General features: G+C 36.2%; 1 protein-coding gene across 9 annotated transcripts in view; it reads right to left on the bottom strand.

Annotated features, from left to right (window-relative positions):
- Positions 1-657: 657 nt before the first annotated feature.
- Positions 658-18,496, bottom strand: part of LOC129252928 (tight junction protein ZO-2) — a 107,629-nt gene continuing 89,790 nt past the window's right edge. For 3 of the 9 annotated variants that reach the window (XM_054891108.1, XM_054891107.1, XM_054891109.1), the window contains 5 exons: positions 18,086-18,308; positions 17,747-18,014; positions 15,609-15,738; positions 6,923-9,087; positions 658-1,448 (listed from right to left, as the gene is read on the bottom strand). In XM_054891108.1, the coding sequence (XP_054747083.1) occupies positions 1,225-1,448; positions 6,923-9,087; positions 15,609-15,738; positions 17,747-18,014; positions 18,086-18,308 (3,010 nt within the window). In that variant the 3' untranslated portion in view covers positions 658-1,224. Of the gene's footprint in view, positions 1,449-6,922; positions 9,088-15,604; positions 15,739-17,746; positions 18,015-18,085; positions 18,309-18,496 lie in introns of those variants that run through there. The other 6 variants (XM_054891112.1, XM_054891110.1, XM_054891111.1 and 3 more) reach the window with 3 other exon arrangements.

The raw sequence follows: 18,496 nt of genomic DNA, 5'->3' as shown, positions 1-18,496 counted from the left end.
GATTATTATTCCCATCAGCTATCGAACCTGAATGAGGCACTTAACAAAAATCGACCGTTTTTAGTGAATAGACGCAAAGTTTTGTTTCACCACGACAACGCAAGACCTCATACCGCAAGGCAAACATTAGGCAAGCTAAACGAGCTCGGATGGGAGCTAATGCCGCATCCACCATACTATCCGGATATTGCACCTTTTTTGTAGACTTCAATCCCATATGAGAACTACAAGAACTACTCCTCAAAAGAAGCTATAAAAAGAGATATCGAAGCGTATTTTGGCTCCAAGGACAAACAATTTTTTGAGCAGGGAATTAAAAATTTGCCTAAACGTTGGGAAGACATTGTAAATAATAAAGGAAAATATATTATTGACTAATAAATACTATAAACCTCTTTTTTATTAATTTTAAAACCATCTTTAAAAAACGCACGAACTTATGGACTGACCTCATACTTGGATTGGATTGGCTTATTTAAAACTTTACGTAGCATCATGGGATTTAACTGAAAATTAAAAGAATAAAATACGCAGTTATGTCCCGCAAGCAAATTTAATATGAATAAGAATTAAATTATAAATTTTTTAAATGAGGAATATATATGTACATAGCTATAATTTAAATGAAGGGATACAATATATGTATGTTATATATGTATTGACTACGCAAGTTATTTTGCAAGAAATAATTAACACCGGGCATTATTCGTTTATGTTTTTAGTTTCTTATTACTCAGGTTAATTTTTATTATAATGACACTTAGTTGAAATTGTATAGAAATATGTCTAGTATTTTAATATATGTAAATATTTCGTAAAAGTGATATATATATGTATATGATATACATATATATATTAGATTTGCATATTTATTTGCGATTTATGTAATATAATACGTATGTGAGTATAATGACCTAATAAAGGCACACATATCTACGCGTTTGTTTTTAAATATACTATATAGGTATATATATATATATTGGTTTATCAAAAAATATTCCTTTGCGGTTAAAAAACGACATTCCTTCGGAACGATGTTCGTAAAATATGTATATTTACAAAACAATATGGTAGCAAAACTTGGCCAATTTCTAATTATATAATTGGTGTATTAAATACCATACAGACTTAGCTCTAAATATGCATGCATACATATTTACCCACATACAATGGATATATTTATATGCACTTAAATTTATTAATTTAAATATAAAATTTTATGTTCTAGAAATGATCCACTTTCACTGAGACCGTATGAGCAGCGGCATTACTCGGCAAATCAATATTGTCCCATTCTGTGTGTAGATTTTTTTCACTGTCTGTAGCTTTCAACGCCAATCCCAAAGATGCTGTTCGGCCCGCACAATGTGGAATGTTTAGTGTTACCGGCACTAAGAATTCTAGTCCTTGTGGACCACACATTACCAAAGGAGATAACATTGTTTCACCTGCGAAAAGATGTGAAATGAAATTTAACTCAGCTCATAACAAACAAATACGAAGTTCATAATAAACAATAAAAAGTGAAGCATTTCAACAATATTTCATTAGGAATACCAAGTATTGCGACTAGCAACATCTACAACCTAACCTTAAAACTGCTCGCCACCAGTGTGCGAACTTATACCATATCAGTATGTCGTAGATCTGCCACAATTTTTTTTTAATTCATGTTTTTACAATCTATGCCACATTTTGTTGATTCTCTCAGGCAACTTTGATTCAATGCAACCCTAAATAGTGCCAGTTTTTCTACTATGACGAAGATTTTACCTTTGCTTAAAACATATATTATATAAAGGTGTAAGGGATAAAAATCGATTTTTTTTTTTGCATGTTATTGTAGTAAAACATTTCAAAAATATCGTGTTAAAATTTTAAGTCAATCCGAGCAAAACTTTTTAAGTTATAGAGCATAAAGCCGAGCCGCCTCAAACATCTGCCGAGACGCAGCAGTTGCGCGCGTAGTCCGTTACAAACGTATACCTGCGGTTTTCTCGAACCTTTTTTTTTTAAGTGCGTAGTCATTGGCATTTGAAAACTACTCAACCGATCCTTTTGAAATTTTGCACACATATTTTACATATAAAAAACCTCCTCCCAACGTTTTTTTTCGCCATTTTTTTTTTATATTAAGGTGGTTTTACACCTACAAAATGGCGGCATTTTTTCGTCAAAAATCACTTTTTACTTCAAACGACTACCAAATGGCTGAAAATGAAAATAAATCGTCAAAATAAACGTTGGGTGGAAGTTTAACTCATACTTTAACTAAATTATTCGATTTTTTTGATTTCAGATGATTCTACGCTGAGATATGCTGACTACTGCAAAATGTATTTTTGAAAAGACGTCTACGTAAATGTGCTCTCATTCGCTCATTTTGCAATATTTTTTCATGAAAATTTTATCAAATATTCTTGAAATGTTACTTTATAATATGCAACAACTTTTAATAAACTGACTTGAACCGTTTCGCTACAATAAATTCATGAAAAAAGTGTTTTTTTTTTAGCGTTTATCCCTTACCCTCCTCTTAAGTGTGAGCTTGCGGAAAAAATTGTGCGCAAAAATCAAGAAATTTGTTCGTTTGCCAAATTTTGGGAAAAATGGTAATTTGTCGCACAATGCCATAGCAAAAACTTAAAATTGCCTAAAAAGTACGGTAACTTATGTATGTGTTAAAAAAGTTTAGTCAAACTTTGTTGGCTGAACGAAGGTCTGAAAGAGGAAGAAAAAAAGGATTTATATCGCTGTCACAAGCCAAAGAATGGTGTCATTATTTCTGAAAAATCTTGCCTTTCACTTCGAGATGGTGCAAAACAGATCTATAGATCGAAAGGTTGGTAGCACCCAATCGTAATGATAAACAAAATAAGAATGCCAAAGCACGTGCCTGAAAATTATACAGTTAAGGCATCCAGAAATATGGATTATTGTGGTTATGGACGATGAAACATACGCCAAAGCTGACTTCAGGCAGATTCGGGACGCTGAGTTCTGCACTACAATGAAGAGAGGAGGAGTTCCTGGTGCGTTTAAGTAAAAATGTTGGACAAGTTCCCTAAAAAATATGTGGTGTGGCAAGCCATCTGCTAGTGTGAATTGAAAAACAAAACGTTCATTACCACGAGGACTCCCCTATGATCAGAAAGTACCGGGAATGTATAAATAAAACAAAACAGAGTTAAATTTCAGGCAAATTATTCTATCTCCCTTAAAATATGACCCGTCTGAAGCAACACACATGTGCCAACGTTTAACCCAGTCCTCCATGCACCCCTGTTAGGCCGACGAAGGGATGGCATTCAGCTCCTTCGTCGCTTTCTCTTTGATCTCCTCTATCGACTGAAATCTCCTTCCACGAAGTGGTAACTTCAACTTGGGAAACAAAAAGAAGTCACACGGGGCCATATCAGGTGAATACGGTGCTTGCACGATGGTATTTATTTGGTGTTTGGTTAAATAATCCAGCACAATTTGAGCTCGGTGCGATGGCGCGTTATTATCATGCAAACTCAGAAATTGTTTGCCCACATTTCCGGCCGTTTGCGACGTACAGCATCTCTCAAACGCTTCAAAACGGATAAATAATATTCTTTATTGACTGTCTGGCCCGATGGAAGGTACTCATGGTGCACTACGCCTTGGCAATCGAAGAAAACAGTGTTCGCGCTCAGCACGGTACTTTTTGATCATAGGGTATAAATCAAGAAATTTATATGAAGTGTTTGCAAAAACGTTTGCTGCCATTTATAGCATCGCATGAATTGATATGAAAATCACGGGGTAAATATTGTTCGAAAGACCACAAGTCACCAAAATGTCCACAATTGCGACCCATTGAACAAAAACAAAAAAAAAAAATGAACAGCAGTTTAGCACGTTGGCTGCCAAAGCCTTTTTAGAATTTTGATCGTTCAGTAGCAGTGTCATTTAACAATTTTGGTCACCTGAGGCCAACAACTTATTTATGTTCTTTTTTGTTTCTTAGTGCCTAAAAATAAGTTTTGACTACTCGCGACTTTATTTTGGTCGCTAATTTTGCAGTTATAATGCTTTTTTGTGTCGCACATTTTCGTGCGACATGGCCTGGGAGATCATAAAACATGTTGTGGGGCCACGTCGCACGAAAATGTGCGACAGTAATTTTTTGTAGTTTTTGAGTTGTATTTGATATTTTTGGTTTACTTTACTTAGTTTTCCACCAGGAAGCGAAGGCAACGAGCTGTTGAAAAACCTCTAACTGTTATTGATTATAACAAAGCCAAATTAGGTGTTGATATATCCGATCAAATGATCGCCTACGCCACCACTCTCAGAAGAAGTGTTAAGTGGTACCGCAAAGTGGCTTTTGAAATGTTACTAGGAATGTCTGTCGTAAATGCCTTTATAATATATAAAAAGGCTACAAACAAACAAATTTCAATAACCAAGTTCCGGCAGGAGACTTCAAATGCTTTTTTGGACTTCATGTCTCCAGAACCCATAACAAAGGGAAAACATTTTATAGAAAAAAGAAAGGACGACAACGGAAAAACAATAAGGTGTGCTTGTGTATTGTAACAGAGTAGAGTAACAGCCAGAAAGAGCTTGAAAAGGACCACCACATACTGCCCAATAAACTGCAACTACGTGTAGAATGTTTTCCTAAATATTCCCATCAGAAAAATTAATTTTTGCATTGATCTCCATTAAAAAATTGAATTTTTAATTTTAAGTTTATGGTTTTTCTACTGATTTCCATTTGAATTTACATACATATGGGGCATTCTTCGCCAACCGGACACCCCCATCTGCCCAGAACAGTTTTTATAAAAAAAATTTTTCTCTATGCCGAAATAAAAGCTTATGTCATGTACTTTAATTTGTTATGTGGCACTTTTTAAATATTCAAGATGGACGACGAATATTGACAAATATGTTGGAAAACACCAAAAAAAATGAAGTAGTTTGTTAAGAAAAGTAGAGAGAGAGATTCTGGTGCAACGTTCGACTGTTTCATTAACAGCACTAGTTCTTGATGTATTTCACATGTCAAACGGTACAGAAATAATTTGAACAAATTATAGAAAAGTTCTGAAAGAATAAATTAATATCTAATACCTGTCAAACAGTTCTTTTCAGAACTATCGATCGATGCATTAATCCCTTTAGAAAAGTAGGTCCATCTTGAATATTTAAAAAGTGCCACATGACAAATTAAAGTACATGACATAAGCTTTTATTTCGGCATAGGGAAAAATTTTTTTTATAAAAACTGTTCTGGGCAGATGGGGGTGTCCGGTTGGCGAAGAATGCCCCATATATATTTTTATATTTGTTTTGTTCATAAATGAATTAATTTTTAAAAGAATTAATAAAAAGACAAATTTTAATTTACAACTTTTTTATTATCCAAAAAAATACTATTAAAAATATACAACGGCCATGGGAAATACACCAAAATGTTCACCATAGGCCAGAGAATCCAAATTCTATGTAAAATTCCATATTAAAATGTACAAAAATGTGTGACGTGGCCTCAGAGTAACATTTACGTGTCGCATGAAAACGTGCGACGTGGCAGCCAACGTGTTAAAATGAATTCGCAAAGAGCGGCAGATACCGTAACAAAAACGAATGCCCATCGCCTAATGAGAGAAATCAAATCTAAATTGCGTCATTTTGTTTATAACAAAGAGAATTGAAATAAGCTTCTGTTTAACATAGTGCGCTTAATAAAGAAGAAAATAAATTAAAAATTATTTTTATAGCTTATATAATTTTGATGTTATAACGATTTTCGCCCCATCAATATTTTTCGTGTCCATTCTTTATATCTAGCCTTTCCCACTTTCCAAAAATATTATGTGAACGTTTGCTGTATTGTCTCAGCAGTGCCGCTGTGGAGTGTTACCCTTCTGTTATTAAAATTACACATACGTTTTCTAAGGAGGTGCGTGTAGGGCGGGAAAGTCATACCTATTTCTTCCAAAATTCTGAGTTGCTAAATGAAATTTACGTTTCCTCGACTAAATTATGTATGTTTGCTAACCAGAAATCCAAATTCTCCAATATAACCTTTTTGAATTTACAACATAAATAATATATAATAAGTCTGCACACTGAGCTAAAGATTGTTGTTGTTGTTGTGTTGCAATTGCAATATGTATGTACATACAAGATTAGTTGAGAGATTTTGGCTTGCGCATTTGGTTCATATAAATATAGTACAATGAGTTGAGAAATGCAATATATGCAGCTCTACAGAGTTTAGATAATAAAAATATGTGGATACAATGTACCAATATTAAACATAAGATTATTAATTAGACTACAATGCGATAGATCACCCAGATACTCCCACTCCTACATTAAGTATTAATACAGATGGTACATACATACACACACACACACACATATTATGTATGTATGCGCTCTTAGGCATGCTTAACATAATAAAAATGTACTCTTTAAGACATCACGGAGAACGAAAATCTACTTTGAAATTAAAAAAATCTAATATTTCTATTATACAATTTATTTAAAATTTTATGTGAGCTAACACACATTTTGTTAGGGGATTTGTATGAGTCCCCGTCATAACTGATTACCATTACTTACACCTATAGTTATTGGTACCCCATCCGAAGCATATAAGAATTAGAAGCAATTGAATACATTTTTGCGCTGCAGCCAGTTGCCGGCTGTTTGCTTTTATATTTATTGTAATGTTACTACAGTTAGTATTATTTACACATAAAATACAAAAAAACAAAAAAAAAAAAAAACTAAATTGTCAGTGTGCATGCAAAATAGGCATAAATACGTAAGTGCGTGATATGCAAAATAAATCAAAAAGCATTAACTAAAAGAGGTTGTGTCGCATACAAACAGTGACTTTAGTTATTTTATATTATATTTATGAGATGAAACAAACCGTTTTCCATATCCAGCGGCGGTCCGCCAATGGCTTCGCCCAAGCGGGGATCACTAACTGTGAAGTATATTTCCTGTTCGACACCCATTGGTATGGCGCCCGCCGGTATCTGCAGTGAAACATTCCAAACATTATCCGCTAATGTGCCTCCGTTTGAATCGAAAATGCCACGAGTAGTAGTGGGCTCTCGAGGCGTTGCTGGAAATGCGCCTACGTGCGAAATGCCGGTAGCAGCCGGAGTAGGTACAGGCACTGGACCGGCAATTTGCAACGACATATTACTAGTATAAGGGGTACTGCTTGCTTTAGGTGCACCCACAGGTAAGCTGCCTTGGGATGTGTATTGTGTTTCTAGCGATGTATGACTATCGGCGGTTACAGGTGGAGGACCCGTACGTTTCAGAATGTTTGAGATATGGAATGGGGCGCGTGGCAAGTGACTGTTTAATTTTTGTGTAGGTTTTGGTAACTCCAAGGCAAGCGGTGGCTCGTCTACAATCGGAGGTGAAGCCTTTACATATAATGTTTCTGATACTTCGTCAGAGTGTTCACAAGCTTCATTGTTTAAAGTTTGTAATACGACATTTTTATGTTTGATATCATTATTAGGAGGTTGTTGGGTTACTGCGACTTCGTCATCAGCATTTTCCAAATCATCATCTACATCTTCGCATTGCACAAGTGGAGCTTTACCTATGGGCATATTTTGCGTTTCTATTACCGTGTTTGCTATGACAGTATCTGAAGACTTGTGTAGATCTGAACGACTTAAAGTTTCATCATTTGAATTAATTTCAACAACGGTACATTCGGTTTTTTCCTCTTTTTTCTCATCAGTCTCATTTTCATGCGATTGCAAAATACTTTCTTCTTTTGTTTCGTATATGGGCTCTGGTCGACCTATATCTTTCTTTTTCGACACATATATGGGTTCAGCCATGCTGTCGAACGCTTCTCGACGAGTTTGGTAAATCTGCTCTCTTAACTGAGCGCGCGTTATTAACGTGCTCTCTTTTACTTCGCGCCTACTTTGATAATTTGATTCACGATCTGACTTGTCATCGCGATCTGATTGGCTACTGCTCTGGGGACTCCATCTCTTTTCCATATTTTGTTTTCCTCTATTTATCCGTTCTTGCATTTCTTTTTCAGACAAGTGATTTCGATGAATTTCGCCTTGTACTTCTTTGCGGGTTTGGTAAATCGGATCTACGAATTCGTTTGATGTGGCGGCATAAAAGCGCCTTCGTGTCATAACTTCTGAATTCGGTGCTCTTCGTTGATTATTTGAAATATAAGCATCCATTCTACTCTGATATATTTCATCCTGGCCATAGGCCGTCCCATTAGTGACATCGGACATCATCCTTTTGCCATCCATGCGATCTGCTGCTGTCGTGCTATGCCGTCTTATTATTCGGCGACCATTTCGATTTACAACTGCCATTGCATCTGCTTGCCTTCGCTCCAGTTCAATGAAAGCTCTGTTTGCATATAAATTTTCCTGACCGATAGTGCTATATTCCTCTCGTCTATCTCTATGCATTCGCGGTACAGTCCCTATGTTTCCATATATATCTTCACCTTCTAAATTTTGGTAGGTGCTATCTATTAGGCCTTGGTGGTATTGATCTCGATACAGATAATACTCCTCTCGCTGAATCATACCGTGCGGAAGTGCACCGTTTCCGCGTGATGCGTTATAATATCGACCTTCGAAGCCCGCTGGATAGGTGGGGTATTCGTCAGGGTAATAGGGTCTTTGCATACCTCGCTCCAGCATAGAATGTTGACGCTTTAGCGATAATTTCGGTTTCCTTTCTGGCTCAACCATACTACTCATGCGCCTCAGCGGCCGCGTTGTTTTTATGAAGGCGTTTTTAATTGCCACTAATGGGCTTTTCAGTACAGATTTCTTCTTCGGCTTGTGCGGTAGTAATGGTGGAGGCATAGAGTTTTCCTCATAGTACTGGCGCGGCAATTGAGAATAATCAGAGCACATTTGGTAACTGTAATAATCGGGATTATGATTTGGTGGTGGCGGTGGTGGTGGGTGACCTAATTGGCTGGAATAACGTGAAGCTGGACGTGAACAGGGATGGCCTGATGGTAGTGGCGCCATCGAAAAACGGTCGTCAAATCTTTCTTCAAATGGCTCCATTTCGCTAAAGATGTTATTAAGTGAATCGAAAATAGAGAATGTAGTTCATGAAGTGTACTTCAAATTTTGATTTGCAAAAACAAAAAGAAATTTTGAAAAAAACCACTTTATTTTCCAATATTAGAGAATACACTTATGAATTGTTTATTATATTATATGTAAGGCTCCGCACCGGGCAAGTTCCTTATTTAGTTCTTATCAAATTGCCTATTTAGACTGCGCGTACGGCAAATAATTGTTACAGACTCGTACGAATTATCACAAATTTGTTAAAATTAAATTGACTGGACGTTAAAAATTTGCAAAGAAACTGAAATTAAGAGCGCAGGGCTACATTAATTATTGAGAGAAATATGGAAATTCTTGCCAGACAAATTTTTATTTGTGCGAATTTGCAAGCAGAAAAATATATGAATAATGGAATATGTCCGTTTCGTCTACGATTATTATGGCAAAGAATCTGACAAATAGTTGAGTAGATTATATTTGTATGGAGGGCGCCGCATTCGCGCCGTATATCTTGACACAACCAACGAACGTGGGACAATCCACTCTTTTGCCGAACAACAAGTCCGAAGCAAGTCGGATACAGGCTGCATATGAATAAATTTGTTTCCTTACTTTTTGAATTGATACAAACCATGCTCGAATCGGAGATCTTTTTTCGTCAAACAAGGCACCCGCGGGAAAATTAAATGTTAAATCAAATGTGTCGTCAGATTAACAGGGTCGACTTCTACGGATGCGCTCAGTGCACTCATAGGAATACCTCTAAATGCGTGGTGCAATAACTTCTGCACTAAAGGCCTGTAGGAATTTCAAGACAGTTCATTTAGATCGGTAGGCATGCAACCCATACATTAAATCTGAATCGGAAATCTGTTGGGCAGATGCGTCGAAGCTTGTAGATTGTAGAACTGGTGCGCATGACTTTGGGTCAAACTTACAAAAATCGATACCAATGGGCGGTTATCCAACAATCTTTCAAGCGGACCTCCATGGCATAGACATTTGCGGCAGAGAATGTCTCACTGTCCTCAATACCCTGGGAGCTAGAAACACCTTTTGTTCGACTGGGTATCAGGACATGAAGGTTATGATGGCAACAAACAGACGGACTGTATAGAAAAATTGGGCACTACTTCAAAATTCCTTCGACCACAACACTTTAGTGGGGTCACTAAAGCCCACATAAGGTAATCAAAGACTGGGATGATAGGGAGTTCATACAATACTGTATGTAGAGTCTTGAACGGAGGCAGGCTAAACAGTTTATCATTTAAATAGGCTCCGAAATCTGGATAGAGGCTTTCTAAACCTGAATAGAGGGCTAGAACTTTCATTGAATACTATATGGAATATTATTCGTTATCATTTCAGGTAACTAGAGTTTGTAGAAACAATCGTCTGTCGTCTTTCGTCTTACGAAATTCCAGAGCACAATGTCTGCGAATGTTCAGCTCTCACAAGACGAAAACTTGTACGCATAGGTGGTGCAACTCTAAATCTATTGATGATATGGAACAAAAAGTAAATAGGCACACATCACAATAGACTAAATCGGAGATTGTAGAGCATTAATAATAACAACTGTTGTGAGGAAAATCGTATTTTAAGCATTATCAGTACCCTGGTTTTGCCATTCGTTGTCAATATAAAATGTATATATGGGAACACCAATAAGAAATAATACCAAGCTGCAAATTGAATTTTATGTTTCAAGCAGCTGTTTTGGTTTTAAGAGGTTAGGGGTAGAGGTAATATTGTGTGAAAATTTGAAGCGAATCCGACAAATACTTTTCGAGTTATTCAACATTTAACACGTTCCCTGTCCGCTGAGCCACATATGGTTCAGTAAACGTGCGCCTGATATGCACTGATACGTTCCTGAGCCATATGTGCGTCAGGGGGTATATGAACCACATGTGTTTCATGAACGTGCAGAAGCAAAAATGTCCCTCTACGCTCATGGACCATATGTGTTTCAGGTAGAAATACCCTACATCCGTTTTTTTTATTTATTATTATTATCATAGGATAGACTACAAAAAAAAAACAAATTATTCAAACAACCTTGTTGGACTTGTCGGTCAATGTTGCATTTTTTGTATTGGGACAGGGAACGTGTTAACAAAGGGCGCTCGGACGCTCCGGAGCGTTCGAGACCAAGTAGCTGGATGCTGCACGTATGAAAGTGGCAGATAAGCGTGCTAACGATAACACTCGAGAAGGTGGAATGCTACGTAGGCTATAGAAAATCGATATTTTGGAAGCTGCTATGACGGCTGAAGACTTTAAATGCGTTTTTCTCAAAACTATGGTTTTTGAACTGGTGATCACTTTTAAGTTACAGTAGGAAGGATTTTTTTTCCAACAATTTCGATTTCTTTTAAACAATTAATTGTCGGTTCTTTTCTTGAAAATCTGAAAAATATTTCCTGAAGCCGTCACATTGTTAATTTTGAAAAAAAACTTCGGTCAGGCACAAGATTATCTATTAATAAATCAAATTTCTCTTGTCCGATTGGATTCAGATGAATCTTCAAAGGCTTGTGATTATCACCGTAAGGTACTTCTGGTGAAACGGGCTTCCCACAAACAGCGATGACTTTTACAATTATTAATTTTTTGTTAGGTTTTGATGCTAAATTTTTATTTTTGTTAAATAAAGCAATTGACTAGCAAAAAAAAAAATTATTGGAAATCATCATTTTTTCAAGCCTCTGACTACCCCTAACCCCTTGACAGTAGCTATTTTACTATATAAAACCAGCAGCTCTCGCTCGCGAGTGTGTTCGGCTAGTTTGACAGTAAGGAATTTTCAGTAACCGAAATTCTGGCGAATTATCATCTAATCTCTCCCAAAGAGAAAAATATTCAAAATAGTAAACGAATAGAAGAGCAGTAAACATTTGCAGCTGTCAGCAGTCGGCTGACAGTTTGTTTACATTGAAAAGTAAAATTGAAATAAGAAAAATTGAACATTCAAAATGTGCTCTTCAAGCACATTCCGTAGTATTGAATGTGGATTTACTACTTCTTCCACATCTAAATGCTGTATATTTACCTTTTTCAACACTAAATCATACTTTGTGATTTGCATAAGTTGTAAACAGCTCTGTGCGATGAGCTGTTTTTTTAGCAGAAACTATCAGTTTCTTCTCGAAATAAAATCAAGGATTATAGAGTACATGGTTATGTCTTCCGAATTCGCCGTGTCTTAAGAGCCGATGAATAAACAAACAAACGGAAATTACTTGCTTGTGAAGAGGAAGAGTAGGCGAAAGCGATGGAAACAACCAAACACACGAACCTGCATTATTATGCCACCTCCGAAAGGCTGATGGATTATTTTGAGGAGCTTTTTCATAGCAGAAATACACTCTGAGGCTTGCGCATCCCTGCTCGCTGTGAGAAAATCGTGTGCTATTTTTTGGAGTTTCATGCCCACTAACAATAATACCTAATAAATAATTATTTTCATATTACAGATGCTCTCCACGTGGTAAGCGGCCCTACAGTCAGGTAGAATCCAGAAAAGATTTTATTTAATTGTGAAAGAATTTATGGTACTTTACGCACTACTTATTAATGAAATCAAACAAGTTGATGAACACGAGTACCCTAACTGTATACTCTAATATGCGGTGCCACTTTCAGAAAAATGTACATAAACTTCGAATTTCATGGTTTTCATATAGGTTAATGATTGTTAAAGATAATAAGGTCTAAGTCGTCTAAGCGTATAAGTTTAAGAATTGCGTATATTTACATGTTTACGAGAGCTCTTTCGAAATATTGGCGTAAACATTGTTTACCAGCTGTTTGACAACAACAATTTACACTTGGCAAGATGATGAACATATTTTTAGAGTTGTTATTCGGTGCTGAGCGAATTTGACAGAATCAGTTGATGGGCTGACGCCACTTGGGGTAAGTCAAGGTTGATTTATTAAGGTGACAGCATTCACCCAACTGAATTTTTCACCGTAGGTATGGCTTACGTCAAAATGATATGCTTTGTTTATATGTATTGGTATGTTTACATTCGTATTTTTACATTTGCTTGCTGATTTTGACGTGATGGTTGGACCAAACGCAACAACAAATACATGTAGGGTTTTACTTATGTGTCGCACTTGTTACGTTAAAGCGTAACAACTCAAAATCTGAACATTTTCAGTAGAGACGAAAAACTGTTTCCGTAAATATTAATAATATATTATATTACAAGGAAAAAAATATGTATCTGCACGAAAATATCATTAAAAGCAATATATCGGTTGCTTCATTCTTATTTTTTTAGTAGTTGCGCTAAAATAACAAATTTTTGAGTTGTTACTCTTTTCCTGAAATTTTTTTATACACTTAGTGGTATATTTTAAACAAACTGTTTGGTTGTAAACAGGCACAATTCAAAATGTTACACTTTATGTGACACAAATTTGTTCAAACACTTGGAGACAACTAAAAATGTAACTCTTTAGTTGAGACAAAAGAAGTTATTCTGAAAACAAAGAGAGAGTCATCACTGTTTTTTTAATGAAAGATTAGACAAACCTGAACGATTTTTATAGTGGGTAGAGATGACCACTGTACATTGTTTTCTTGCAAAACACTAAAATTTGGAAATTTTGAGTTGTTACGCTTTAACGTAACAAGTGCGATGTGTTTGCTGTCACCTGTAATAAATTCGCCTTGGGGTAGGTTTCCAAAAAAACTGAGTTGGTGTTGGTGATGTACGAAAAAAATTAACCAATCACACTTCGTTGCCGTCTGGATAACGAATGGTTGGACGAGTGTGCGAATATGTGTGGAATGATTTTGCAAATTTCGGCAAGCGATAAAATTGTGTTAGGAATATACGAAAAAAAAATCAACGCATTATTTGAACAACGACCGATTGGATGAGTGTGTGAATACACACCGAATCTTCTAAGTGACGTGGCAGCCGAAGTTCCCTTCACAATTTTCTTTTTCACCATAGTTAAAGAGCAAACCTTGTAAATCTATCATCCTTGTGTATTACCTACAACGTAAGTTTACCAGATCGTTTACGACCCAAAATCAACGGATAAATTTACGCGGGCTGTGGAAAAGAGTTCATACAAATTTTATATCTCTCATAAAAATCAGTCTTAAAATAAAAAGCTCAGATGAAAAATGCCGATTTAGCTCTTTGTACAGGGTACCGCACATCTTTTTTTTTTTTGCATTCCTGAAATAGCCTTATCTTAGCAAGTGTTCAAAATCGATTGGAATTGGTGATTGTTTTTATTGTCTTCATACATTTGTCATCATCAAATACGTTAGCATACATTTTCATAAAAAAAATTTAATAATTTTTGAACTCTTTATTTTGCAAATACCAATTGGGGATTTTTTGCTTATAACTTGCACCAAAAAGTAGTTCAACGTACGTGTACTAAAGACGCACTAAAGACGTACAGATTTATGAGCTTGAGAATGTTGTTTATGGGTTAGTTTTGTACCATCTATTAATATATATTTAAGTTTATGAAAAACATTATCAACTATTCACTAAAAGCATGATAGCCCACAACCTGATTTCATAGTCCATTTAAAAATTAATCAATTAATTTAGTACGAAAGGAAACAGTTAATTCAAATAATTTAATAATAACTTTCCGCAATGCCATTGAAATAAGTTGAAAGGTTATTACTTATTCAAGAATGTTACCCCGAAAAATGTTTTATTTTCGTTTCTTAATTTTTTTCTTGGGTTTTGCAAAATAAAGGATTTTTCAGGTTTTTCTTCGGTTTTCCTCCGATGGTGATATTGATTAAAAAATTATGTTCGAAAAAGTCGTATTTATTATGTAAGTATGGTATTAAATGGCAAAATTTATGAATTAGCAAACTATGTTTTGTGCATAAACAAAAATAAAAACATTTTTCGTTAACATAAATTCTAGAAAGCAGAAAAAAGAATAATACCAATAAGCTTTTGTTTTTTATTATTAGAGTGGATCGGAGTAAAGTTTAACTTCTCACTTCCCAAAAATTATGTAGATAAGTACCAAGGCACGTCAAACAGGTCGCAGCAGTGAGCAAAAACAACAAGAGCAATGTTTTCTGTTTTTGCTTTCGATACGTAGAATGCCAAAATCTATAAAATCTATCCAATGACAGTTTAGAACAAGGCGCATCTATTAAAGGTGGTGTTGGTAAATCAGTTGATTTGTTTTTTTTTTTTCTTTCGCCGTGTCCATGTGGCTGTCAGCTCAGAATGGAACTAGGCGAATTCATTATTTGTTTTCTAGTTTCCCAATACTTTGCTTTGACAATCAAACGTACAGAACATATTTGTTGGTCTAGTGCCACCACCTTTAATGAATGCGCCTTGGTTTAGAGTAATTTCATAAAAAAATTTACAATTTAGAGACCAAATTAATAGAAAAAAAATCAAATTGCAATCGTGCAGCTGCTACCTGTTTTATGTGCCCTGTAAGTACCTATATTAAGTACCACTATATTAAGATCGTATAAATTGGATGCACTTACCTCATGTTGTGATGGTGCCCTGTTGAACCAATTTGAGGTTTGCGGTATAGTTCAAATGCTGATCCGCGTTGCTCTCGACTACCAGCCAAATCCAATGGGTTTCGTTCAGGTGTATGCGATGGGATGTTACCTTTTCGAAGAAAAATTATAATACAACTTATATTTGTATATGTATGTACATATATTCAATTGATTAAATGTTTGCGTAAATTAAATAGTGAAATAAAAATGCAATACAAGTTGAGTTCTAAAGTTCTTTTTGATAATTTAACCAACACAACCTATTTTCGAGCAATATTAAAGAACTTTGAAACAATTCGTTATATTCTCGTTTGGAACAGCAACAGCTTCCAGGTCTTTCAGGGCGAGGGTTAAAAGGTCAGAAAAGGTAAAAGTATCTATCGGTGAGACGTAGCATTACCGTGCAAAAAAGCGGCAAATCACCTCTGTGCGTCTACAAGAATAAGAGCGTCCCATGCGGCACCGCAATGGGCTACGTCCATTACAAGGGACTGTAGTAAATCACTTGTCAGCCGTAGGACAGTGACGGAAATTTAGTATTAAGTGGGCGTCTTTTTTATCCGATTTCAAAAATTTTAAGACGAATCTAAATGAGTTGTGGAGAGCAACATGTGCGCTAAGAGTTATCAAGATGATCGATCGCATTTATTAAAAAAAAAATGAGTGTGGCACCGCAGAGTTTTTCAAATTTTACTAGCATTGTATTTCGTATTTTTGGTTTATCATTTTCATAGAGGGAAATGAAATTGCTGATGAGTTTGCCAGGAAGGGTACTAAATTGGTCTCAGAGACCTCCTACCCATCCGCCTGACCGTTGTAAAAGGGGAATTGCATAACTTATTTCTTAGGAAAGCGCAGAGAAGAAGAAGCTCCATATCTTCATATGCTATTTTAAAAGCTCTTTAGCCCCAATATAAAAAACGGTGGACTTAGAAAACTCTGAGGACTCAACGCCATTCAATTTCCAAGCACGTAGCTCTGTTTACCGGTTATTGGACGATCGGCACACACGCGGAAAAGCTAGATTTACCATTTAAGCCCTATGGGAAAAGCTGTGGGGAGTTTTCAGAGAAGTAGACTGTACTCTGTAAATGTCCGCGATTGGCAGCTAGATGATTAAGGTCACGGGGTGCTCCTTTCTTTGACAACCTGGGGCAGTGCGCCTACCTAAATGCCTTCAATCTTCTCCATTACATCAACAGCTCGGGTTGGCTGTTGATATTTGTCTGTTGGGGGTCTCATAATGGTATAAAAACGGCGCTTTAGTACTACTTGGGGAGTGCCAGACTGGTACTTCAACCATTTCGCCCTATATGGAAGCTGGGTGGTTACTTAAAGTGGCATGGTTAGTGTCCGATTTGGCCCATCTTTTATACCAAACTACCTTGATACACATACTTCCCCTTTAAATCGTTCCCTTAGTATTAAAATAGCCTATACATTTTTTGATGTTTTGAGAAAATGAATTTCAAACTTTTTGTCGAAAGTAGCTCTCACTCAAATCTCGTTATGTCTGTAAATATTTATTATTTTTTGACTGACGTTTTGACCCACTTTGTGGAACTAGAATTTGACAAAATTTTGACCACATATAAAATCGACGATGGAGAATCCAAAAATTCAATAAAAAAATAATAGCCTATGAGCACATAGGCTATTGTTATACTAAGGGGACGAAATATAGTATGTGTACCATGCTTCATTGCAATATATTAATTTTTACTCGAGTTACCGCGCACGAACGGGTATACGCACGAGCAGGATGGATGGACGAATATGGCTAAATCGACTCCTTTCATCATTCTGAACATTTTGGTATATATGCCACCTTGTATTTCTCAAAATGTATGCAGTTTTCAAATAGATTTGAAATGAATAATATGCAAGGCGAATCTAGTAAGGGTGGTAAATCAGTTGATTTTGGTTTGTTTCGAATCATATCCGAATATCAGCATATCAGCATAAAATAAAATTAGAAAAAACTGCTCCATTCGCACTATGGTCATACGCTTTTAGCTCCAACTTCTTATCCATTATCGAATGCGCCTTGATAATTTGATTGCGTGGACAGTAATATTCTTAATTGACATAAAAAATCTACTTGCTTTTTTACTTACCAAGAGGCGCTGGTATCCCACGATGTGGCGCGATGTACGGGCCCGTTCCACTTCCGCCATTGTAGTGGTGATTACCAACATATCCATTCACAGGCGGAGGCGGATATTGTGACTGTTGAACGTAATTACTGTTGCTACCATATGTTGAATGTGCGTTCTTATTGTTACCATGGCCCGGTGATCCCGGCGTCTGCTGCGCGTAATGTTGATGAGAGGCTGTCATGGGCGGATAAAAAAATCCATTTGGTGAGCGTGGAGAACTTGAGTCCTGAAAAGGAAAATATTTTTAAATATAACATATACATACATATATATGTACATACGACAATATAAACTCACCCCACTTTCCCATTGACCGCTGGCGTTGTTACCTCCATGCACTGGCGGCCGGTAATTTTTCGGCTTGGGCGGTGGAACAGGTTTAAATGGGCCACTACCACTGCTATTCGATGCTCCGTTACCGCTGCTATTGTTGTTGCCATTAATGTTTGGTGGTGGAACAACCATATGAGGATTCTTCGGCAGTTTATTGTAATCAGCTTGTGTTACTGAGTTGTTGCGACTGATGGCGACGATTGAAATTGTGATGTCATTAACAACAGGGCAAATAGAATATGAAAAAGATAAGAAATGCGGCGAAAACAAAGGTTACAAAACTTAAAGAAGCGATTTTGATGGAAAACAATACTAACATTTAGTACGTAGTTTACAACAAAAAAAAAAATAAATAAAGTGAGGCAATTAAGTTCC

This window comes from Anastrepha obliqua, chromosome 1 (genome assembly GCF_027943255.1).
Source record: "Anastrepha obliqua isolate idAnaObli1 chromosome 1, idAnaObli1_1.0, whole genome shotgun sequence".
NCBI lineage: Eukaryota > Metazoa > Arthropoda > Insecta > Diptera > Tephritidae > Anastrepha > Anastrepha obliqua.
Note: the sequence above shows the minus strand (reverse complement) of the source record. Positions and strands in the feature narration are given on the sequence as shown.